We start from the raw sequence: 25,392 nt of genomic DNA on the forward strand, positions 1-25,392 counted from the left end.
ACAATGTTTACTCTAGCTGAAGCCATTCTCTCTCTCCCCAACAGAGGGAGGCTTTGCTTACACAGTAGCACGGGGCAAACAGTTCTATCTACAGTACCTGCAGTACCTACATTAGAGAAGACAATTAAAACTAGGAGCTGGTAATATTTGCAACAGGCTCTCTTCTTTAGAATCTCATCTTTGCTTCCAAGAAAACTGTTGCTTTGCAAGGCCTCTAAGTAATAAAGTTTTTTCATCTGCACCCTGCAAAGTTAATCTATCCCACTGCAGAAGCATGGACACTTGGACATAAACAACCTGGAGGTGAGACCCAGTTCTTGCATTAAACTCCATGTTCTTCCTGTACAGACAGTATTTCACGCAATCTGGAACTTCAAGCATCAGAAGCTCCCCACCATGTTTACTCTTTTCTCCTCCCAAAGTTAAGAAGTTAAAGATTCACCCGTTCTTCAAACTGCACATTGACCTTTTCCTTTAAGCAGGCCATTGCATCTCTAGTAAGATTAATACAAACACCTGACAGCAAGCCTCACTGAGCCAGAAGGGCTGTCACACTCTTGCTGACTATGCATGTGTATTTGTACTGAAACAACCCAGGGAAACACATGACTTTCTGTAACAGTGCCACGCTGCTGTTTCAACAGCTCAGTCATCTATTCTGATGTCCAGCCTGCTCTATAGTTTGCTGGACTTGCAGTATTTGTGAGGTGAGTGATTGGACGTGCTGGAAACTGTCCGAACAGGTCATCAGCCCGCATCCCATGTTTCCACAGAGTTGCATTTGCTGCTGTCACAGGCACATCATGCCATCCCCTTCACAGCTTGATTACACTCCCATTTTAAAGCCAGCTTGTATTTTGCTCCATGGTCCCTGCTGCTAGGCTTTCTCAGAGTATGCTTCCTCTGTCAATGCTTAGAAGTAACATGCCAAATTCATGCTCTGTTGTTCTTTTGATGGCATTATTTTTGTGCTGAGAAGCTCCATTTCCGTAGCACTGACAAAGAGTGTGCACTAAGGGAAAAGAACTCCTTACCCAGTTTCAGCTGTTACTGCACAGATTAAACCAAGGTCATCAGCCTCTGACAGAATAGCCATTCCCCCAAACAGTCCCAGACTCACCTGCATCTCCGTAATTCGCCTTTCCTGAACAAAGATGATCAAAGGTGTATGCTATATTTAATCTCAGAGATTACTAGAATTCTACTCAGCATCACTATTATTTTCCACACTGTACATTTTGCATTACTAAAAATGCACTTGCCAGGGCTGTAACTTCTGTTGTTTCCATGTAAAGATGGTCTAGCTTATCAGAGAAGATAAACAAGAACTTATGAATGTCTCTTTCCATTTCACAGTGTCACCTCACTCTGACAGCCTTAGTGCTCATCCACTGCTTTCTGCACAATATTTTTCAGTCTCATAACAAAAGCCTTTCTACTTCAGCAGCAGCAGCAGCAAACATGACAACTAAATTCCTACATTTTTTGCCTAAATCATGAATGAAACTATTTTCCACCTTCACCTGCATTTCCATTATTCATCCTGGCTTCAATCCCACATAAGCAAAACTAAAAATACAGGCAAAATATTTGCTTAGTTTGAAGTTACACCTAGATGAATCTTTACCTTGTTCTTACTGCAAAGCAATCCATTTCTGGTTGTTGGTGTAGAGTTAATAAAAGGTTTTGCTGCTTTGATTTCTTTCATAAATTCCAACACTGTTTTGGTTTTGTTTGTTTGGAGGTTTTGGGTTTGTTGTTTTGGTTGTTTTTTGGGTTTTTTTAAATCACTTTTTTCCCCAATTTCTGACACTGTAAAGAGCCACTCCCACCAGACAGTCTGTGTCTGACCATTTTTGGTGCTGGGATCAATTCACAGGGGAAGATGAGGTTTGAAAGTGTGCTCCAGGCTCTCCTCAACACACAGCAACATGAAATGGTTAGCTAGCTTTTATCTTTTTGCGGTTCTGGAGGGCAATCCTCCCACTTCTTCCCAGGAAGAAATAGGAGAGGAGTTGAGTCATGGCCCACAACTTTTCAAGCTAAGTTTCTGTCCCTTCCATACTTCCCAGTCCTCCCCATTTCACATGCACTTCTGCATTCTTAACTAAGCATAGCCAGCATTCTCAATAACTAAATACCCAAATTCAGACAGTGAGGGCAACCAGAGCACTTATAAATATCACAGAAAACCTCTCCAGGCAACTCTAAGCACAAAGTTAGCTATTTATTCCATTTGGTTTTGGCAAAAGGAAGCAGAAAAGTGTCAGTGTCAAAGTCCACAACTGTACTCTCCTCTCGCTTCACAGCCAGCTGGCTGCTTAACAGCCTTTGGTTTGCAACTTTTGGCAAAAGCTTTTGGCAATCCAGGTTAATTAACTGTTGTTACACACTTCTCCACAGCATGGCCCAAAGAGCCCTGATTAGCCAAACATTGGCCTCCTTAGCAAAGGCAGTGCTGAATGTCTAAATGTCTCCATCTTTTTGTAAAATCTAACATTTTAAATGTTAGTTCAACAATTTTTCTGATGACAGCCAGCAACTCCCCAGACCATTTAGCCTTTTCAAAGTATAACTAACATCTGCTACTATTCTGAAGGCTGACATAGAAATACATAATAGTTTTGGTAGCTCAGACCTTTAATTTTTAACTTCCTTCTAAAAAAACAAAATCAAAATACACATAAATTATTTCTGGTTCAGGGAGCCCCTGAGCTACAAAGAGCTGGACAGTGTTCAAACAGAAGAAGAAAAAACTATATATAAATGAGATATTGTGTATGTTTATCCTCTTCTTACTTTTCCCTGTGCACCTGCCATAGCTATTCACCACAGAAGGTAACTGACCCAGTGCAGCTGCTCTTCCAAAAATGGAAGACAAATCCATTCAGCATTTACAGGGTTAAAAGGCAGCAGGAAGATTACCCAGAGGAAAAGTGCTTGGAGTACGGTGAACATGTGGTGTTATTTCTTAGCCATTCCTGCAGGGTGCAGGGATTTGCTGCTTTACCATACTGTGAGCCAGAGCCTTAGCTAAACCTTTGTGCAAGAAGTGCTCACCTGACTGCTTCATGAACAATTCACACCTGCTATCTCTTCCAATATTTCTATATAGGACTTTATAGTCACTGAGGGCACTTCAACACTGCTGATAGATTAAAGAAATGGCCTTTTTCCTGTGCTGTTCAAGCTTCAAGTGAACTGATGCACTGAAGGATAAAAGACACAATACTGAGCACAGCTTGGTCAGGAACAGACTTGTCAGGCTGTTTCATTTGACATTCCTGGACAAGGAGAGCACAACAGACATAATCTGCCTGAATTTAAAGGAAGCACCTCATGACACACCTACAGATTAACAAAATCAATCCACAGGCATCACTAGAAGAGCTGTCTCAATGGGAAAACTTAGCAGATTCTTACTTTTAATAGAAAACTCCTGAAACAAACAATTAAGGAGAGTTCTGACCAGCTTTAGAAATTATCCCACCCAATACTAATTAGCAACCTTCCCCAAAAAAGATGGTTTAGATCCATTTAGATTACAAGAAGCATGAAGACAAAGGAACTGCAACTCACAGTCATCACACAGGAACAGTGAGGTGAACTGAGATGAACTTAAGAGTACTGTTATGTGAAGAACAGAACATTTAGAGACTACTAAACAAACAAGCAAGATCAACAGAACGCCTGAAAGGACTCATCAGCTAGAAGCAAAGGTGCATGAAAGATGCAGTGATCTCTGTGCTAATAATGCAATGCAGTTGTGGAAAAAGCTCATTTGGTTCCTGATCTACCAGACAGACTATTTTACTTTACAAGTAGAGAAGTATTACCATTACTGGACAAGGCATCATAAAACTCTATTTACAACAATCTCATCAAGAAATATGAGACCAAACTGTGAAAAGTGAACTGCTGAGGGGGAAAAAATGCTATTGAGATGAATAAACAGAACAGAAAGCCTTGCCCTAACAATAGGAGGCTGAAACAATGGCTTGCTTACCCTGCCAAATGGGAGGTTACAAGGAGAAAGTCATTGTTCTTGATACATTCATGCAATGGCAGAGAAGGAGGATAAACTTAATTAAGGATACTAAAAGTCACCCAGGTCTAATTTGGTCTGAGCAAGTTTAGAAAGGAAGCTAGAGAAACAGCAATGAAACTCTTGGACAATCTTGCAAGCAGAGCAGTGGCATGAGATATTTACATGGTTTTAAGGTAAACCACAATAAATTCATGTGACAAGTCACATGAAATGCCACTTGTTTGAAACACTTTTAGACTTTTGATTTGCTGATATAAGATATATTCTGTGTAACTATACCCCCAAAAGAATAGTGAAGACATTGGATCACCACATTATGCACACTTACACTGTGCTTTAAGGATCCTATCCTCCAGGCTTTCTGCTGGTCATTGTGACAGTCAACAGGAATTCCTTCTCTTGCTTGCAATTTGTAACTTGCATTTGCATTTTTCACATCTCACCTTCAGTTAAAGCACTATCATGAGTCACAGCTGGAGATGTAAAGTTAAGTAGAGACACTCCTGAGATGTATCTACTCAAACCCATCAAGGTCCTTAGTCAGCAGCTAGCACTCATAATCTGTATTTCATGATCTCTAGCAAGTCAGATGAGAGAACAGGACCATTGGATGGCTGTATGTTCTTCTTGTACAGGTCAAGGTTCTGTCTGATCTGGCATTTCCACCTAAGCCCTTCCATTTCTTCCCTCCATCACCTATTTCTTCCTTTGGAAGACAGCAGTTTGGAGGCATTCAATCTGTTGTACCAAAGGGCTCAATTTTGTGTTAGTAATTTGGAGTGCATCTAGAAAAGGACTAGAAAGGGACGGCAAAAGGAGAAATACAGAGAAAATTCCAGCAAATTCTGCACAACCCCAAGTTCTGTCACTAGTTTTCCTGCAATCATGGGGACACATTTCCAAAACACAGACAATCTTCTGTCACTCAGTAGCCACTTATGGCCACACGAGGAGCCTGGCAAGTGCAGAACTGAACAGCACAGGACATCAGGTAATTATTCACAAAAACAAACCTAGGTTTTGCAGAAAATAGCTTCTTCCTCCACTCCACTGAGATGGTAGACCTTGTACCTTCCTCTAAACAATTGAGAGCTCTGAGCCTCAAAGCCCAAATGCCCACCCCAGTCACCTTTTGTGATGTTGACCTCACGGATGCTGTAGCCCTCGCGCAGCCGGACTGAGACGATGCTGACGAGGTCAGCATGCACTTCCTTCTCAGTGTGCTTCTTCCTCCTCATCGCCAGAGCAGGGTTGCTGCTTGCAGACACCAGGTGCTCATTGAACAGTCTGTGCTGAGACCCTGCAGATAGCAGAGATGGGGTTTGTGAGGGAACAACTCCCCTGCTCCTGATTCTACAGCCTCCAAAGTGCTTTACCAAAGGTGCCAGGAACATTCACTGGCCTCTAGAAACACTAAGTTCTTCAGGCACCACTTACATCCACTCCTGTGCCTGCAAAGCAGGCAACAGATCCGCAAGCATAGCCAAGAGACCTGGAAGAGGGACTGGCAGGGATGACAGGCCCTGCTTCCTCTGGGACAGTCTTTGTGACAAAAAACATGTCAGGAGTTATACATTTAGCCTAGACAGGCAGAAACTGTGCAGGTGTTGCAATGGTTACACAGCAAGCTTTTGGGCTTTACCCCTTACCTTGGAAAACCTTCAATTCCCAGGTGCTTTCTAGAAAGGTATCAGGATGTGGAAGCCTTGAGTTTAAACCATTAACATACAATCTTTTTTAAGATTCAGCATTTCAAAGTCCCAGGTCAGCTCTCTTCAAACTTTTCACTGTATGCAGCTTCTGCTGCTCAGCTACAGAGAGTGCAGATGGCACCAGCACATCACCAGGGCATGGAAGGGTGTTGCTATGTTTTACTGGTAACTGATCTCTCCTGACATTCTCTCAGTCACACATCCATGAAATAAGTACAACCAAGAGAGGCATTTGGGACAGTTCTCAGGGTCTAGTTTTGAGATCCAAACTGCCACCTGTGAGCCCAATTAGGATAAGCTGTCCAGAATACCATCTGTGAGCTAGCCAACATGCAGGAAAAGCTGGAAAGAGCTTCTCATCCCCTCCAAGCTTCAACACAGCAGGTCTAACTGCAGTTTGATGAGTGAAGTCCACAGAAAGGGGAACAATGCAAAACTGAGCATTAATTTTCTCCAATCTACTCAATTCCTAGAACCAGGAAGGGCATCACAGATGAGGCTGCATGACCTAGTAGTGCCATACCTACAAAAGGTATGGCCCAGAGGGGAACGAAGGAAAGCATCAGCATGAACAAGCCTCAGTGAGTCCCCCAAAGAGATGTGCTGTAAGACATCCATTTGCTGAAGGACATGCACATTCCTCACCGCAGTAGTATTCTGGATTCAGGGACTCCCCAGTACGCAGAAAGGAGTATAGCAGAAATGCCTTGTGATACACATTCAGGTCCAGGCTCAGGGGATCCAGCTCAGGGCATGTGGAGAGGTAAGCACCAAAGGTGGCCATGGCAATGAACTTCATCAATTCCACATTGGGAACGTGGCCAAAGCTGCAATCATATGAGTAGACACCGCCCACCTATGGGATGGATGAAGAAGATGCCTAAGAGACTACATTAGTGCTAAGGCGAAGGCAGAGGACCAGTAAAGGCCTCAGATAGAGAAGTCTCCTCTTCCTCTCCGGAGGCGAATGCCACTGACATTCCTTCCTCTGGCACGCAGCAGCCCCCACACTCCCTGCTAACAGCAGCCATACCTGTACAAAGGAGCAGGCCACTGTGCCGCTGCGCAGCTGGTTGAGCAACGTCTCGCACACAGCCACATCAGGGACGCTGGTCACACCATCCGTAATTATTATTATACCTGGGAGCAAGGCAGTATCTTAGTGCACACTCCATCTCAACCAGCTACCACTATCCCAGTACACCCACCAAAAATAAAATGTAGGCAGAAGAAAAACAGAAAGAAAAATCCCAATGCTGGTTTAGAGCTTGCAAATTTGGAGCTGGCAAATTTCCTGACTAGGCACAGAGAAGCACTACGGCAGAGCACAGTTCTGCACACCCTGGGTTGTTCTGAGCACCAGTCACAGTCGTGCTTCTTCACAACTCCCTAACATTGACACATGCCACACAGCACTGTGCTGTTCTTTCTATTCCCACCACCACAATTTACCCTCAGAGTGCAGAGCCAAAGCTGCTGTTGAAATTTTACCCCTAACAGAAGGGTCCACACACCAGCTTTTATAAAATTAGCTTCAGCCTAAGGCAGCAGGAATACAACACTTCACAAACAACTGGGCAAACCTTAACCCAGAGGATGAAGCCAACCTGCGCTGGAATTGGAGGGCAGCAGCTGCAGTGCTAGGATCCCCTGACGGACCATGCTGACAAGGCCAACATCAGCAGTGACGACAGACACACTGGGCTTCCTCCCCGATGATTCCTGCACATCACCAGGACTGTCTTGGCTCAGGGGTGACAAATCCACCTGGAAAAGTGAAAAACAAACAAACAAAACACAACATCCTGTGGGTCAGACTTCAGCCCAGCTCTAGTTCCCACTCTCCCAAACAGCACTCAGTCTAGCAGCCCCATGGTACCACAGCCCTGGAACACTTCAGCAGGCTCCAGCTCCAGCTTTAATTAAAAGGTGCTCTCAGATCCTGGTCACTTGAGTCCCTCTGAATATCTCAGCAAGGCTGCTTGGTCAGCAGGCTGTCCAGGAAAGGGAAGGGGACAACATGCTCAGAGCCTTATTACAAGGTGATTTCTCACAGAAGGGGAAAGATGAGACACTTTGGTGCCACTAAAGCTTCCCTCCAGAGCAAAACAGTTCCCAGTCATTACTAGAATTATTTTCCTTGTCATTTAGTAGAAATTGCAGCCATGCAGCATCTACTCAAGCACAGTCCAGAAACACTGGAGAGACAGAGACAGCCTTATTTCACTTATGAAGCACTGCAGCCAATGCAGCAAAGAGCCTCATAAGGACAAGTCTAGTGCTTATATATTTATGTATGCTCTTTTCAAGCAGCACTCATTATGCAGTGCTGATACAGGCAAATGCAGGTAGGCTTCTCCTGCATCTTCCATGAAATGCACTCCCCAGGGAAAGCATAAAAATTTGTATAATTATACTAGGAAGGAACCTAGTATATTCAGTCCCCTTGCCTCCAGAAGGCTCTGGCAGTTCAAACCTGTAATAAACTATTGCTTCACTTTTACTGCTAATACAGAGAATGGATGAGATCCTCCTCTGCAAAGCTACAGATGATAGAGCTGGGAAAAGAAATTTACAATTAACTAAACTTTTGTTCTGCAAAAGTCTGTGACTGTGAGCAAAAAAAAACCCCAAAACTGACCAGCAATCACTTTAATTTGCCAGATGCCTTGAATTCAGACACTTATTGACAACCACACAGATGATGAGACTTCAAAAGTAAAAAATGTTTCAGTCCCTGCCCTTACCCCGGGGCTTCTCACCTCCACCCCACAGCCTGTGGCAGGACTCACTGGTCCCTCTGGCCTCCAAGTGTGCCTCTTTCCCCCATTTGCATGGAAGAAGTTACAGGGTAGTTTGCCATGAGAGAAATACTGCAGCAAGCAGGAATGCATACAAACCACTGTGTAAACACCAGCTGGACACACTGGTAAAGGTATTTACTTCCTGCAAGCTTCTTTCTGTTCCAGGACTGACAGTATTAGCATTCAAAGATAAACATTTCAGCTAGAATATGTGATTTGAAGCACTGCAAGTATGCAACTGCAATGGATCACCAGTATTCTCCTTCTGATATGATTTGGAGATTTTGTCCTTTGTGCCCAACTCTTAATAATGAACTCTAAAGAAGAACTAATTAACTTCAGCCAGACCAATAGTGCCTTTAACTGCAAAAAGGGTGCCCACAGATGACTGTGACTGGCACATGAACGTGTCAGTATCACAATCTAACCTTCACATCCTTCATTTCTAAGATCAGGAGAAATGATCTTGATGAGAAAACCACAGACATTCTGAATCTCTGCAGAGTCTCACTTTTACTTTCACCCTAAGATGTATTTTATAGTACTCTCATTAAATTGCTGATATTTAGATCTGTGGCTACTCAACTTCATCTGCCACAGATTTCCAAGAGGATTAGAGGCTGTACTGGATGTTCAGTCAGTTTCATGGTAAGTTTTTGTGGGAAGGAGAAAGTATTTCATTCAAGAAATGTAATAAGGGCCAAGGGCATACTCACAGCTATTTATAGGTTAATGTTATGGTCATAATGACCTCTTCTACCACCCTTGTCAGAGAGAAAGCACATCTTACAGTTTGTCCCATGATGTACAAAAATTCACACTGCTTTACTGCACAATGATCTTGAGGAAGGTAACCCTTCTCATCAGCCCTTCTAAAGGTTTACTGGTTCTGCTTTCCTCACTGCTCATATCTCATTACTGAGTCCCACAAACTTATCTTACAAATTCCTTACCTGCTCAGGGCCTCAGAGTGCAAAGCTTCAGGGAGCCAAAAGACTCAAACACCTCTGCCTTCCTTACCTGTGGTTTGGGTTCATACTGTTGCTGGAGCATCTCTGCTACTTTGTTCTCAAAGGCACATAGCTGTGTGTAAACTTGGTGCAGAAACGCCTCTCGCTTCGTCTCATCCAGCTGACAGCCCTGGAATAGCACCTGGTCCAGAGACACACTTTTCAGTCATCAAGTCAAGGTTTTATTAGTACCAGCTCCCAAAACAGCACACAGGAGCAGAGTTCTGCATGGTGAACTTCAGACAAGTCCCTGACAAAGCACAGGTGCAACAATAGGTGTCTTCTCACTATGTCTGCTCAGGGCTAACTGCCTGCGAGCGGCAGTGTCTCGCAGCGTCTGCAGTGAACTCCACAGCAGATGCTCACATCACGCTCTGGACAATCTCAGGCAAGAAATTTCTACTTCATTTGCCTTCTTCCAGCACTTGTCAGGAGAAAGCAATGTGGGATACTTGTTAGAAGCCACAGGTCTGGTGTTTCTAAGGAAGCTCTGTTTGCTCTAATCTACCTCACCTATAAACAGATCCAATTATCTTCCAGTAAGTGGCTGGATAAAGGAACAGCAAATTGAAATAAAGAAGAATAATAAGAGTGGACATTACAAAAGAGGCTGACTGCTGTGACAGAGTAAGCCTGCCACCACAGAAACTCCCCAAGCTGATAGGCGTGATGCTTGTGTTTACAGATGCCCGGAAATCTCTGTCCATGACCAGGAAGCAAAGAAGATACAACATGCAGGCAAAGAACTCAAAAGATGAGTGGGATGTTGCATGCTATCCACAATCCCTCAGCCTCAAGGGGGAAAACCTCACAGTAACATAGGAAAAGTCAATTATTACAATATAAACAGGTTTTCCTGGATGAGAGATACACATAGATGCCTTTTCCTCTGTAAAACTAATGTAAAGCTTATCCAGTTGAACCCAGAGATTACTCTTCATGGCCTCATACAGTCAAGGTGTCTTTAAGGAGATTCAAAGATGAAAAGCATAGGAATATCAGAGTGCTCAAGTCAGTGTAAATAGGGGAGATACCAAAGCAAAGCATGATGCTGTCTGCAGGACAGCTGGACAAGATGACACACAAAACACCATTGGTAAGTGGAGAAATTCCTGCTACATTTACTTTGGTAGGACCTAAGAATGGACCAAAGTGAGGGCTGCATTCGTCAGGCACTATACAGACCATTAAAGGCTGCAGCCTCACAGAAGCTTGGGCAGAGGCAGGCTGGGGAGAGAAAGAGGGAACAAGAATAGACTAACAGGCTTCTCTTGTTACTAGCCAAGTTTCCTGGTATTGGCAACAGGATAAAATACACCCTCAAAAACATGAGAATAATGTGAAAATACTGTGAGATGGAAGGGATCAAGGATAAAGTACAAAAACTACATTGGTATCATAAACCAGACTCCAATTTATTTAACAGACCTGACCTGCCTCAAGTGAAATCTCATTGATGATCTCAATACTGGGACTGGCTGCTTTCTCCAGTAAGGAGAAGCATATTTATAGCAGTGAAAAAAAGAGACCAAGTTCTGCAGGGAGAAGCAATTATATTTGAATAGACCACTGCTACACAGCTGGAACACACAGACAAGCTTTCAGACACACCAGCTCTTAGCTTCAAGCTAACTACAACAGGTTAGAGTAAACAGAAGAATTAGCCAACAGAAATGAAAAAAACAAACCCAAAACACAAACAACAACAAAGCCAAAACAACAATAAGTACACATTCAACATGAGGGAAGTACTCCTCTGGGCCCAACTCTGAGCCTGTGGGCAGTGTTCTCTGCTGAGCCCTGCTCCCCAAAGAAGAAACCTCTGCTTCCTGCCCAGAAAGGAGAAGTTGCTCACATACACTTCCCCACCACACCAGGCTGCACGTTTTAATGAGACACATCTGCAACATCACAGATAACAGAGCCCAGTTACCACCTGCCCCCCCTTTCCTCTGTCTTCACAGGAAGCTCAGTGAACAGTTCAAGATGCCAAAGGAGAGGCTGAACTTTACCTGATGGGACTGCAGGCCAATGATGGAAGAATATGCCTGGATGGTGACAAAGATCTCTGGCTGGTAGATAATGTCTGAACCAGGGATACGAAAAGGTCTTAGCAACCCCACCAAGCATCGGGAAAGGGCATGAAACACTTCATCAAAAATTATCTCCCCTGTTGAGTCATCCTACAGAAACAGAGAAAGGGAAGAGCAGTTTCATCTTCTAGGACTTTCAGTCTCATTGCTGGTTACCCCATTATGCTGAGACAATGGCAAACATCCTTCTGCAGTGGCAGCTGGATGAGAATGACATCTCCCTGTAAATGAAAATCACATACTGAGCACTCAGCAGAGAAACAGGATCTGCCATTAAGCTGCCTAGCTAGGGGCACTGTTTACCTCCCTCCTGGGAAAAGTAAGACTTCTGCAAAAGTTAGAACAGAGAGAGGAAAAAGCCTTCTCAGCAAATACAGATGGGTTCAGCCTTTTAATGCAGAACACTCCAAAGAGGTGGTCTCAGCACTTACCACAATTCCCGTGGAAGGGCTAAGATCAAGTTCAATCACAAATCGGTACTGACGGGCCAGGAAGGTGACCCGTGTAGAGGGCACAAGGAGATAGGGCCTGGGCTGGACAGGCTCATCTGGCTGCCACCCGTTAGGCAGGATGCTGAGAACATCAAGTTCATTTTCTGATTTTACCTACAAAGACAAATAAAAAGTATGTGAGAGAACATCAAGTCAAGCTTGAAGAATCAGAGAAAAGTTAAAATCTGCTGCAGAGTCCACCTGCTCCTGAGAGGTGCACAGCCAGCTTGCCACATCAGGCCATGGTGACACCACTAGCCCTGAGCACCAACTCACCAGCTCCGGCTCAGGCACAGCCCAGATGACCTGATGGAGTCGGTTGAGAACCCAGGCAAGACGCACGTTGCGGGAGATGCGATAGTCTTTCTTCATCAGGAGGAAGACGTGGCCTGCCTCCTCCACCTGCGGCGGGAGCACAGGGGCCCAGGTCAACCCAGAGATCGGCGAGCACCCCAGGAGGGCCCCCCGGCCGGCACCTCACTCTGCTGCTTACCCCCAGGCTTCTTCAGCCCCGCACCGCTCGCTTTCCCTCTCAGGCCAGGCCAGGCCAGGCCAGGCCATCTCCCCCTCACCCCAACGCGGCCTTGTCCCTCACCCCATGGCTACCCCTCACCTAGCTCCTACCCCGGCTCCCCCGCTCCCCAGCTCAGACCTCCCCCCAGCCGCATCCCACCTCCGAGTCGGGCCTCTCGGCGGCCGCCATTGCCGGCGCAGCCCCGCCCCGCGCCCCCTGACCTCCGCCCTGCGCGGCTGCCCCGGAAGCACCCTTCTCCCGTGGCAACGGGCCGCCGCCATGCAGGTGAGGGGTGTCGGGGCCTGGGCGGGCGTGAGCGAGCATGACTGCGGCCTGTGCGGGGGCATCGGGGCGCTGACCGACTTGAGGAGGTGTCGGGCCGGGCCAGCGAGGCTCTGCAGGCCCGCCCGGGCGGCTGGTGGGGCCTTGCCGCGGGCGGGAGGCCGGCGCGGCCTGCGGGGCTATTCTGTGGCGGGCCCTGGCCCAGCGTTTGGCTAGCTCATGCCACGGGCGCCGCGAGCTCCACGGGGCTCGGCTTGAGGCAGCGACCAGAGCCACTGCCGTGTTTAGCCCGTCCGGGGCTGGGGCGGCGACCGTCGCATGGCGATTCCCTCGCCCGCCGGCTGCGGTGTGATTCCTGCTCGTTCTCGGCCAGTCGACTCCCCAAGGGTCAAACCTCCCCGGGCTGAAGCAGCCTGGGTGGGAAACGGAGCTCGTCCTCGAGCAGCTGGCGCAGCGCTTTGATGTGCAAGCACCTCCTCTTGCTGCACGGCTGTAGGGTGAACCTGCCTACAGGTACCGGAGTGCCCCTCTTCCTCTCACCCCTTCACAGTGCCCTTGGTAGGAGTCATCAAACCAAAGGTCCATCTACCCAGCAGCCTAACTTTAGCATTAGCTAAGAAGCCCACAACCAGAAGTTGTGAAAGCAAAATAAGCTGCTGATGTAATTTTGTGTAAGTATTGCTATCACATCACTTGTGTTTAATAGCCTTGAATTAATTTTCATTGATCTAGTTCCTTTTTGAAGCACTGTGAATTTTTAGCTTTGATAATGTGCAATGGAAAACAGTTGTGGAGGTTAATGACAGGTTAAGGGGTTGTAACGATCCATCCCCTTTGGCTGGTTTGAAACCACTACCTGCTGGCTTCATGCAAGTCTCCTGGTTGTTCCTATCAGAAAAGAAACTGAAAGTGGATTGTCATGCAATTCCTCACCTATAGGGTTTGTTTATATTGTCTTTCCTTGTTTCATCCGTTCACACATACGGGTGTCTGTTCTGGCTTTAATTGCTGCATCTGTGGAACTGATGAATATTCTTGGATCACCACTGTTGCCTTTATTTGTACATATTCTTGCTATATCCCTTTTCTGTTGGAGGGAAAAGAGTGACAGTATTCAAGATGCAAATGAGGCCTGCATTTATATGATAACATAACGGTGTTTAGTTTTGCATTGCTGTCCTAATGTCTTATTACCGCTTTTACTTCCTTGACTGCTTCTTGACCCTTGGGCAGATGTTTTCATGGGCAACCCTCAGCTAATCCCAAGATCTTGTTTCTGAGTGATAACGTTATCAGCTCAGAGAATGTCCTTGTGTACAGAAAGCCAGGATTGGATTGGGGTTTTTCCCTGCTTTGTTTTGCCATGTGCGTTGCTTGATATTTAGCTACTCTGAATTTCACCTTTACCTCTCTGTTGCTCCATATCAGGAAGTCCTTCAGCAGCCCCTCCCCTAAGCCCTGTCTTTACTACCTTGGGGCAATTTAGTATTGCTAACAGACTTTAAAGCATAGCTTGAGTATAGAACACAACTGTGAGCGGCACAGCAGTTCTTGCTACCACTGTTTGGTCTTATTGGGTGCATGCTTTAGAGTGCTTACATTTGCTTCCAGCTCTTAATAGCTTTGGAGAGAGCCTATGAGAGAAGGAGGCTTGGAGAACACTGCTTCTGCAAGAGCAAGGTGTGTGCAATAGGATTTCGTTCATCCTCTTGAGGGCTTCTCAGATAAGCGCAGGCAGCAGGCCAGATGGATTGTTGTGGGGGCATGTGCCTGGCACCCCGGAGTAAAACACTGGCTACCAGCCCAACTTGTAATACAGGCATTCATTAATCTTGTTGCACAAACACAGCGCACACAAACACTTGTAGACTCATTTCTTAATTGTACAGGAACTGGCTAGTTCCGTCACAAGATGGAGGAGAGTGCTTTTGTCTTGAGGTGGAACACCCAGCAATCCACTCTGTGAATCCACTCCGTGCACTGGAGATCAAAATTTAACAGAGTTGGCTCAGCCATTACTTCAGTGCTGGTTAACTGACCAGTGATTACTTTAAAAAGCCTTTATACTCTTGTCAGACTATAAATAAAATAGAATCTAATTTTGTGCTCTTGTGAACATGGAAGATGCCTGATAATCTTTCCTGTGAAGCTCTGAGCGGTCCAGTGTATTTAAACAGAACAACAAACCAAATAGCAAGCATGCCAACAGTTTGAGTCACTCTGTATGCTTTCCCAATTGTTATTCCCTTTCTATTATTTGATTGCTTTGTCCCACCCTCCTCATGGATCACTACTGTACAGTTCTTGACTTACATGAGTAGTTCATTAGGGCTGGGACTTTAATTACATTTTGTGCAATACCATAGTATGAGTAAGTTAGAATGGATAAGATTCTAGAGGGTTTTTGAAACAGAGTCAAGGATGTGCCTTGGTGTCTTTGGCAACAGATCCCCTGTCCTGACACTTTGTCTGTCACCAGCCTCCCTCACCTAAGGATGTCAGTGGAAAGGAGTAGTTAAACAAGGTGTTCCAGAACAAAAGGCAGGAGGTGACGTGTGCACATGTCAGTATGTGCAGGGCCTCCTAGAGCCGGTAAGGCACAAGTAGAAGAGGAACTGCTGGTTTCTTTAGCAGCTGGAAGTGGCATTTGGACAGGAGGAAAGTAAAGAATGAGGTAAGGGCAGAAGCTGGAGTCTTTCAGCCATACTCATTCTGCAGAGGGATGTTTTGGATGAACACATTGCTGTGCCCACATGTGCTGTCAGAAAAGGCAGAGGGAATCCTAACCTGCTTTGAGCTGGGTTGAGTTAAATGGTTCACAAAGGTAGCATGAGCTACTTCAATGACTTGGCCTGATAGGGCAAAAAGCAGATGTAAGAGAGAATGTCTTCCTTACACTCATCTAGATTTTAAAGAGCACAACTAACCAAGGGTTTGTGCTTGTTTGGCACAAGCCTCATGCCAAAGCATTCCAACCCAAGGGAAAAGGGTCAGTGTGCAACCACAGGATTTTTATCTCCAGCGTCTCTGTTTGCTTCCCCTGAAAAGGAGACTCTGCAGGAGACACTGAAGTATGGATCAATGTGTGTGGATCCACAACACCTTGGGAAGGCGTTAAGATTTGTCCTCTTTGTCCTCATCCCTTTTTTTTCTGCATTTTTTTAGAGAGAGGAGAAGCAGCTGGAGCTGACTCTGGAGGCTCTCATCAGTCAAGTGGCTGACCTGAAGAACTCCTTGATCAGTTTTATCTACAAGCTGGAGAATGAGTATGATCGGCTCACATGGTAAGGTATCTCAGCGCTGGGGGCACTATTGATTGCTGCTGAAGCAGCTTCAGACTCAGCTCAGAGGACCACAAAGTATAATTAAAACCCATTACTGTTAGTAGGTTTAAAATTGCTTCTCACATTTCTGGAGGACCCACTGCATGTCTGCCTTCAAAAAAAGCAGTTGAAATACATTGGTTTCATGCTATATAGTAGTAGGGTCATGGTAACATGTTTTAATCTAGACACTTTATGAGTGTCTTGCACCTGCAAGTGACTGGAAGCTGCTCAAACGAAATATCTTAGAGACCTACATACACTACAAAATGAGCAATGTTTTTTTCTGGCTTTTCTTGGCCCTGGTATAAACTGAGCTCTTGTATTTTGCTGATTCTGCACGTTTTACCAGACAGTTTGAGATACTTGCAAGCTGGCATTCTCTTCTTGATGGAGCACAAAGATGTTATAGCTACAGTGTGGTAGTTGGGAGGGAATTTTCAACCCACCACATTACAGCTAAACAAACTATGCAGTATCTCAGACAGTGTCTGCCACTGCAGTGGCAGTTAGCTTTGATAGTTAATGTTGCAGAAGGCAGAAGAAGTGACAGATCCCCCAGAGGAAGCTGAAAGTGACCTCCTTGACAAGATTATCAGTTGTTTTGCTTCATGGTTGCTTTGTCAGGATAGCCAAGCTATAAATACTATCACTCCTGGCGGTACTACTTAATAGTGATATCGTTTCTCAGACCTTGCTCTAGAGTTGCACCGGGAGAGTTAGTGATAAGGGAAGTATTGCTTCTGTGTACGTTACTGAAATCCCAAACAATTGCCACTTCCAGTGGAACTGCTGCAAACTGAGCTGTTTGCAGCATTTGAGCTGTATTGGTGTAGACCAATCTGAGGAAGAATAGTGTTATTTCCTCACTTCTCAGCCATTTGAGTGAAGAAGAAATAAAAGCCGTCTGTGGCATCCCTTTCCACGTTCTATCCTCTTTGTTTGCTTTTCCAGGCCTTCAGTTCTGGACAGCTTTGCATTGCTCTCAGGGCAGCTGAACACCTTGAATAAAGTGCTAAAGCATGAGAAGACCCCACTATTGCGAAACCAGGTTATCATACCACTAGTGCTGTCGCCAGACCGCGATGAGGAAATCATGGTAGGAAACTTCCCTCTGACTGTTGGCCCTGAAGTATCAGAAAGTGCTTGCATATCTGCCTCAGCCTGCCATTCCCTGTGTTTGCCATGGCTCAGCTCTGAGTATAGAGAAAGAAAAGGTGATGAGTAGTTAAGCTTTGCTGAGGGTCTTTCACCTACAAGCACTTACACTGGATACACTGTACAGGAGGTGTTCTGTTCATAAAGATGTTATTTCTATGATGCTGGGGCTGAAAGAGATAGTGTCTTGATATGTAACTGGAAGGCCTCCTTTCAAGCTCCTGGTTTTCTCTGCCATAGCTGTACTTTGTGTCAGACATCTGTACCTAGGTGTGCATTGATTGTGCGCTGACCAACACAAGGTGTATTACAAAACCTTCAGGGTGTGCTGGCAATGTTTATTCTCTCTTTGAGGGAGAAAATGTTTCAACCGATCATGGCCATGCTGATGGGAATGCACTGCAGACCCCCATGAGTTGCAGGCATCATGCAAATTCCTAGATAAAACTTTCTGATGCTTCCCAGATCAAGGCTCCCCCACAGTCAGCTACTACCCTTGTCCCATGGCCTCTGCTTTGGCCTTCAGCAGTTCGAGTGCTGGGCTGGAGGAGGAGGCTCTGAGCATGGCTTGTCCCACTGTTACAGCGGCAGACAGAGGGCCGTGTGCCAGTGTTCAGCCATGAGGTTGTGCCTGACCATCTTCGAACTAAGCCAGACCCTGAGGTGGAGGAGCAAGAGAAACAGCTGATCACAGATGCAGCTCGAATTAGTCCTGATGTTGCACAGGTAGGTTTGCTCCATCTCCCTCTTAGTCTTAGGGCACAAGATGCCTTTTAACTCTGCTTCCTTCACCCTTCCATCTGGCAGTTTTCTTTTAAGCAGTGTCCTTTTCTGTCTGAGATTTCTCCAGCTGACCCTAGCTGGGGTTTGGTTTCCTCCACAGTTTGATTGACCAAGGGTATGTAGCCCACTGACTGTTCACAGGAAGTGCCATCAGATGTCAGAGAAAGACGGAGGCTATCCCATCCCCATAATACCATCCTGCATGGATTAGCACTGGCCTCTCTAGGCCCTGCTACCAAAATATTCATGTTTGGTTACACAGACCCTGGGAAGAGAAAGCTTGTTTGTTTACCTTGCTGACCTGAGTTGGAGGTATCCTGGCAGTTTCTGATGGTTTTCATTTTGCAGAAACAGATCCAAAGTCTGAACAAAATGTGCTCAAATCTGCTGGAGAAAATCAGTAAGGAGGAGCGTGAATCTGAAAGTGGAGGTACGTGCCTGAGGTGGAAGTGGGGTACAGGGATCAAGCAGTAGGTGTGAGAGAGTAGTGGCAAAACAGGTAAATCAAAGAGACTGCAGCATGAGAAATACAGATAAACAACATAGGTAAAAGCATACCAGACTAGCCATCCTAGAACCTCCTAATTTGAAAAGGGGTCCTGTGGGCACAATGAGTTCTGCTGTGTGACCTATATGTGTGGCAGGAAGGTCATTCCAATGCTCTGCCGTATCTGCCTTTGAGGAGGTGGTAAGTATTCACCAAGGACATTTCCCAATCAACTTGGGTTAATAAAACTAGCTGTGAAAATGCAGTGGCAGTGAATGGGAAACCCACGCAGGACAGCCAGGGGATCAGGCCCAGCCAGCATGTGTTCATGAAAGGCAGGTCCTGCTTGACCAACCTGATTTCCTTCTATGACCAGGTGGCCCACCTAGTGGATGAAGGAAAGGCTGTAGATGTTGTCTACCTGGACTTTGGTAAAGCCTTCAACACTGTATCCCACAGCATTCTGCTAGAGAAGCTGGCAGCTCATGGCTTACACAGGTGTGCTCTGTTCTGGGCTTGGCTGTCTGGCCAGTTTTTAACCCAGCAACTTGTGGTGAACAGAGTTAAATTCAGCTGGGCACCAGTCACAAGCAGTGCTTCCCAGAGCTCAGTTTTGGGGCTGGTCTTATTAAATATCTTTAGCAATGATCTGGATGAGGGGATTGAGTGCTCCCTCAGTAAGTTTGCAGATGACATTAAATCTGGTGGTAGTGTTGACCTGCTCAAAGGTAGGAAGGTTCTGCAGAGGGGGGAACTGGACAGGCTGGATCTAAGCCAGTTGTATGAGGTTTAACAAAGCCAGTGCTGGGTCCTGCACTTGGGTCACAAGAAGCCCAGGCAATGCTACAGGCTTGGGAAAGAGTGGCTGGAAAGCTGCCCAGCATAAGGACCTAGGGGTGCTGGTAGACAGCCAGCTGAACATGAGCCAGCATTGTGCCAGGTGGCCAGGAAGGCCAGCACCATCCTGGCCTGTTTCAGGAACAGTGTGGCCAGCAAGAGCAGGGAAGTGATTGTGCTCCTGTAGTCAGCATGGCAAGGCTGTATCTCTGATTCTGTGTTCACTTTTGGGCCACTCACCACACAAAGGACACCGAGTTACTGGAGTGTATGCAGCAAAGGGCAACAAAACTCATGAAGGATTTAGAGAACAGGACTTAAGAGGAGTGGCTGAGGGAGCTGGGCTTGTTTAGTCTGGAGAAGAGGAGACTGAGGGGAGACCCTATTGCTCTCTGCAACTACCTGAAAGGAGGTTGTAGTGAAGTGGGGATCAGTCTCTTCTTGCAATAGGATAAGAACAAATGGCTTCAAGTTGAGCCAGGGGAAGTTTAGATTAGGTATTAGGAAAGATTTACTTACTGAAAGAGTGATCAAGCATTGGAACAGGCTGTCCAGGGAGGTGGTGGAGTTGATCCCTGGAGGTGTATATGTCTAGACATGGCACTTTGGTACATGGTTCAGTGTGCATGGTGGTGTTAGGTTGACAGTTGGACTTCATAGACACTTAGGTCTTTTCCAACCATAATGATTTTATGTTCTGAATGAGTCCACAACATGTTTGTGTGACATCCTCTAGATGATGGCTGCTCAGACTCGTGGTGAACCTTTTCTGGCTCTGACTCTTCTGATGAATATCCTTGTTTTATTGGTCTCTGTCATTAGCTATTCACTGTTCCTGGGAGTCCTGACTCCTAAAGATAGTAGGGGTTTTTTTGGCCATCTTTGACACACACATAGTTTAAGCAAGGACTGAAGTACAGGTTCTGTCTGGTTTCTGGGATTAATGGTATAACTGTGCAGGTACATGGCAGAAAAACTTGCAGACACCATGCTGGTCACAAGAGTCCAAAAGGGGATGTTGCCATTGTTTCTCTAAACCACAGTGCTTCTTACCTCCCATTAGATTCAGCATGGAAGAGTCTTTAGTAGGAACATTGTCACAGACATGGAGGAGTTTCCTTCCTTTATCCTTCTTCCCTGAGCAGCTTATGCTTTGCTTTCGATGGAGAAGCTGTTCAGTCACCTCTGTCCCTGGATTTTGTGTCTTCTTTGACCCTGCTGAGACTTTTACATGACAGCTTGTTAGAAGCTCTTCTCTATTACGTGCACCAAAAAGCAGAAGAGCAGATTGAGGGTCAGCTATGCTAGTTTTTCAGACTCAATGGCTAAAATGCTTAAACATCCCTCATTTTTGTCCAGGTTTACGACAGAACAAGCAAACGTTCAACCCTGCCGACACCAACGCACTGGTAGCAGCTGTGGCCTTCGGCAAGGGACTGTCAAACCGCAGGCCCCCTGGCTCTGGAGGAGCTGTCCAGTCAGGCCAGCCAGGAGCTGGTGCCATCATCACAGGTGCTTCGGGCATGCAGCAGGTCCCAATGTCGGGTGCACCAGCTCAGCAGCAGCCGATGCTGGCCGGAGTGCAGATGGCGCAAGCGGGACAGCCAGGTAAAAAAGTTGCATATCTGAGAGCAGTTGAAATGCAGGGAGCAAGAAAAATGAATGCAGATGCAGAGATTCTTCCCCAGTCGCCTTTTAGATATAACCAAGTAAGAGGTTCTTTTCTGGCTTTAACAACACAGTGGAGTAATACCTGCTTAAAATTGCTTCAGAGATAGAAATGGATCCCAGCCATCCAGTGTCAGCTTCTTAACTCACACTGCAATACCATTTTAATCATTGACTTAGTGAACATACAAATCAATACCTGGGGAGATCACAGTCTAGTTTTGTAGGGATCTGTGTTGGGGGGCGGTTTGCTGTCAAATTTAAGTTGTGGGTAGGCAATGAAGTAGAAAAGTCAGAAAACCCTAAAAGTTGTCTGTAAAGAGTCTCAGAAGGATTTCATATACCAAGTGACTTAATAATAGTAGATTATATTTGTATTAAATATAAAGTGAAACACATAGGCACATGGACTCTAGTCCAGTTACCAGTATTTGGGAAATAAATACTGTAAAGGCATTTATTGGATGTTCAGCTGGGCCAAAACTGCCCTGGAGACTGGATGGGGTCCTTGTTGCAATAGTTTAGTTGATTAGACAGTGTTGGATGATAGGTTGGACTTGATGATCTCAAAGGTCTCTTCTAACCTGGTCTATTCTATTCTGTTTTGTTCTGTTCTATTCTAAATGTCAGGAATTACTAGAAAGGAAGGGAGAAACAGGATATCATTAGGCCCTTGTATAACTCCATTGGGCACCCATACCTGCAATATCATGTGCAGTTCTGATTTTTCCTCTGCTGCTGGGGATAGCTTTGAGGGAGGGAAGCCCCAGATTGTACACAGTGGGTGTATACAGTTGTTCAGCATTTCCCACAGTAGAGAAGGATTGATGAAAATGCAGCAATGAAAATAGCAGCTTGAAGATTGAGGACAAAAGAGAGATGCTTCTCTGAATATTGAATGATTACACTGTTGAGCAGATTGACAAGTGTGTGATAGACAAAGTTTGTATGAGATGGAAAAGTAAGTAGGTAAATTTCTGAATGAAAGGTCAGTCATCTGCTAATCATAAAGATAGCATACCTGACTGCAGATGCCTGAGCCACACTATGTTAGAAGCAGAGGGGCTATTCTGCAGAGGTATTACTGCAGGTTTGCCCAGTTCAGGTATTCCTCCTTACATGTCCTCTGCTGTCAGGAGTGGATTTGGGCCTGGGGGGCCTGCAGCCTAACCCTGCACTGTCAGTCTTATGTTCATGTTAATTGGGATGTTGGATGTCTGATATCCTAACTGGTGTTTTCATGCTTGTTTAATGACTGTTGTTTAGATACTAGCTTGAGCAGCAATATTAGTCTGAAGTTCATTACCTATGTGTCCATCTTTTATTTTTCCCTTTCTCTCAGCTAATCAGTCATATTATGTTCATATGTCTTTGTGTGAAAATTCTATCTTGGACCATCCTTGTCACTGTTACCTGCACTTTTTCTGTTTGTTTTCAACACCAGAACTGCTCCTGATTTTCCAGATGTGGGTGAACCAGACAGTCCTGGTCACTCTTCCTTTTGGAGTAATGGCCAACAGTATTTGTCTGTTAGTACAGAAGTGATATGAGATTGCCTGTCAGTGCCTGCTTTAGAGATGCTTGAGAAAGTTTAATCATCTTTATTTTCTTAGCCATTTGCTCATCAAATCTTTTCTTGCCCTGCTGCACCCCAATTTTAACTTTTAGAAGCTGTCCTTTTTCTTATCTAATTTAAACACATTCCACATTCTGAACAAGTGTTCTTTGAATGTCTCTGTGCTGTCTTTAATCACTGGGCTTTTTGCTTATTTTTCTGACCATTTTAGTTTTGACTAGCACTGTACACTTACTGTAAGCTGATGGTACAATGTCTTTGAACATTTTCCCACACGTGATTGGTATGAGCAAAGAGTAATAATACCCAGGATGGGGATGTGATTAAGAGAAATTAAGAGATCTGAGAGAGGCTTAGTAATTTAAATATATGTCCTGGCTATATAAAGTTACATGGAAGGGAATCTTGTGTTTTCCTCTGGAATGGAAGTGGAGATCAGTCTGCATACTTCTGTGAGTGCTGCTGCCAGCAACTTCTGTAAGACCGAACAAGTCCCACACTCCTGACAAAGAGAAAGGCTTATTTAAGAAGGACTAAGGATGGGATTTGAAGGGATAGCAGAGGGACACAGGAATTGTCAAGGAAATTTCTCAACAGAGAAGCATACCAATTTGTGGAAGAGGTTGATTGTGCTAGGTCAGAATATGCTGTAGCAGGTGAGCCTAGTGTGGCACCTGGAGAGGAACAGGAAAAGTTCAAACAGGGTTGTTGCGAGTCTTGCATGCTCTTGAGCAAATGTCCTCCCATACAGCCAGTTTTGCACTGCCTTTTCTTTTTTTCTCTTTAGGAAAAATGCCAAGTGGCATAAAAACAAATATCAAATCTGCTTCAATGCATCCATATCAGAGATGAGCTGAGATGAACCAGACCCAAGGGACGACGCTTACCAACATTGTTCTTGCTGCAACCACACCACCTGGGATTCCTTCTAGGTCTTCCAAGTCCCTTCAGATATCCAGGGAGCCAGGGGTTATGAGGCCCTTCCTTGGGTTTTATTTAGCACTGGGTGGCTTTGTGGAGCTTCTAGTGGCCGTGTCTCCTGGACACAACTACTTCTCTGTTTGATCAGAGCAAAGAACTTTGCTTTTGGTATTGATCCCATCTTCAGGTCTGGCCTGGTAGACAGCTACCCTTTCCTGATACAGAACCTGAAGAGCTGTATGGAATACTCTGCTCCTTGTTTCTGCTTCTTCACTTGGGGTGTTCTTTCTTTACTCCATCTTGTTGAATAAAGACCTTGTTATGCACTCAGCGAAACACTGGTGTCCATCTCGCTGGTCCTAAGAGCTCAGGACTCTCATTTCCCTTTGGATAAGGCTACAGGGATGTGCCAGTCTACACTGCACAGAAAATGTTTGAGGTTGAGTGCTGGAGCTTCAGGCTGGCACAGAAAAAGCTGTTAAAAAAAGTGAGTCAGCAGAGCACAAACATAAGCAGTAAATATCAAGTTCATTGTAAACCCATTATGACTCTTCACCAGAAAGAAAAGTACTGGGAAAAGATCATTAAAAGGCCCAGAGGAAGAAGGCAGCATTTCAGGAACAGAAGGACAGAGCTTTTGTATTCTGATGCTGCTGCAAGTCCCAGCTGGATCTGATTTAAATTCCATAGTTCTGGTTTCCTATAAAGTTTCTTAGCTACTTCAGGATTAATTTGTCACTTCCACAAGATATTTCGGTCTGCTTGGGACTGTGGCACCTCTGAATTGGCCAGGCTGTGAGATTTGGCCCATTTCTCTTTGGAACTAGGCATTGTGAAGCCATCCCTGTTCTACTTTCTACCCTTGAGCTGTAATACGCAATCTGCCTAATAAAGGTTTCCTCTGGGAAGAAAGGGTGGAGACACATGCCCACAGAGCATGTCACTACATACAGCACTATCCTAAACTCAACCTTTGTGCCTCTTGCTGCCCTTGCCTGGACTTCCCTTTTAACTTGTGGTGAAAGCCAGCTCTGTATTTTACTCAATAGCATCTGTCAGCAATCTTATGGGTGAGGAAATCTCCACTCAGCAGATACAGCCTGCAGCTGCTCCTGCACTGCTTGCCTCTGAGCTAATCAGATCCAGCTTATTTGTGGAGGCCATGGCCTGTTCTCCCATGACAAAACCTTCTGCAAAGTTGTGACTAGGGCAGTTACTGACCCATTTTCACATGTGTGCCCTTGAAAAGCACTGAGCTGGGAAGCAGAAGGTTGATCTGGAAGCACAAACAGCTTATTTAATAAACAAAGTCAGTCCACTATGAATGAGCCCAGCAATGTGTCTGCAGTGGCACCAGCCTAGCCAGACTGATGGGATTGCTTTTAGCTCCTAATGAATATGAAGCTCATGGCTCTCTCCAGAAGTGAGGAGATGGTTTGAAGATGGGAGACATGCTGCTGGCTCTGGTGTAAGGTTTTTGTCCAATGCCTGGAGCCCAGTGGCAGGGGAGTCGGGGCTTCTGGGGCTGTGCTTTGGGATGGGCTGAGTAACACTGGGACAGCTGTTCCTTGCTCTGCCTCATGTCTCTGCTCTGGGAGGACAGAAAACTCTAAGGAACATGATTCAGATTCCTGGCACTCATCATCAGTGGTGCCTCAGCTCTAGGATGCTGCTTTGCTTCATCC

General features: G+C 45.5%; 2 protein-coding genes across 4 annotated transcripts in view; one reads left to right on the plus strand and one right to left on the minus strand.

Annotated features, from left to right (window-relative positions):
• The window catches only part of SZT2 (SZT2 subunit of KICSTOR complex), a 55,087-nt gene extending 42,204 nt beyond the window's left edge, over window positions 1–12,883 (minus strand). For all 3 annotated transcript variants that reach the window (XR_008462455.1, XM_054165657.1, XM_054165656.1), the window contains exons 1-9: window positions 12,832–12,883; window positions 12,435–12,560; window positions 12,099–12,272; window positions 11,587–11,757; window positions 9,585–9,716; window positions 7,368–7,527; window positions 6,794–6,900; window positions 6,406–6,616; window positions 5,178–5,348 (exon numbers count right to left, since the gene is read on the minus strand). Coding sequence is in view for 2 of the 3 variants with exons in the window: in XM_054165657.1 (XP_054021632.1) it covers window positions 5,178–5,348; window positions 6,406–6,616; window positions 6,794–6,900; window positions 7,368–7,527; window positions 9,585–9,716; window positions 11,587–11,757; window positions 12,099–12,272; window positions 12,435–12,560; window positions 12,832–12,861 (1,282 nt within the window). In the remaining variant the exon portion in view is untranslated. The remainder of the gene's footprint in view (window positions 1–5,177; window positions 5,349–6,405; window positions 6,617–6,793; window positions 6,901–7,367; window positions 7,528–9,584; window positions 9,717–11,586; window positions 11,758–12,098; window positions 12,273–12,434; window positions 12,561–12,831) is intronic.
• Window positions 12,884–12,928: 45 nt separating this feature from the next.
• MED8 (mediator complex subunit 8) lies at window positions 12,929–24,083 on the plus strand. Its single transcript, XM_054165444.1, has 7 exons — window positions 12,929–12,957; window positions 16,120–16,238; window positions 17,232–17,376; window positions 18,021–18,161; window positions 18,567–18,648; window positions 20,902–21,150; window positions 23,574–24,083. Exons 1-7 carry the CDS (start codon window positions 12,952–12,954, stop codon window positions 23,636–23,638), a joined length of 807 nt encoding a protein of 268 aa, XP_054021419.1. The 5' UTR covers window positions 12,929–12,951; the 3' UTR covers window positions 23,639–24,083.
• The last annotated feature ends 1,309 nt before the right edge of the window (window positions 24,084–25,392 follow it).

The sequence above is a fragment of the Dryobates pubescens genome, chromosome 11 (genome assembly GCF_014839835.1).
Source record: "Dryobates pubescens isolate bDryPub1 chromosome 11, bDryPub1.pri, whole genome shotgun sequence".
NCBI classification, from domain to species: domain Eukaryota; kingdom Metazoa; phylum Chordata; class Aves; order Piciformes; family Picidae; genus Dryobates; species Dryobates pubescens.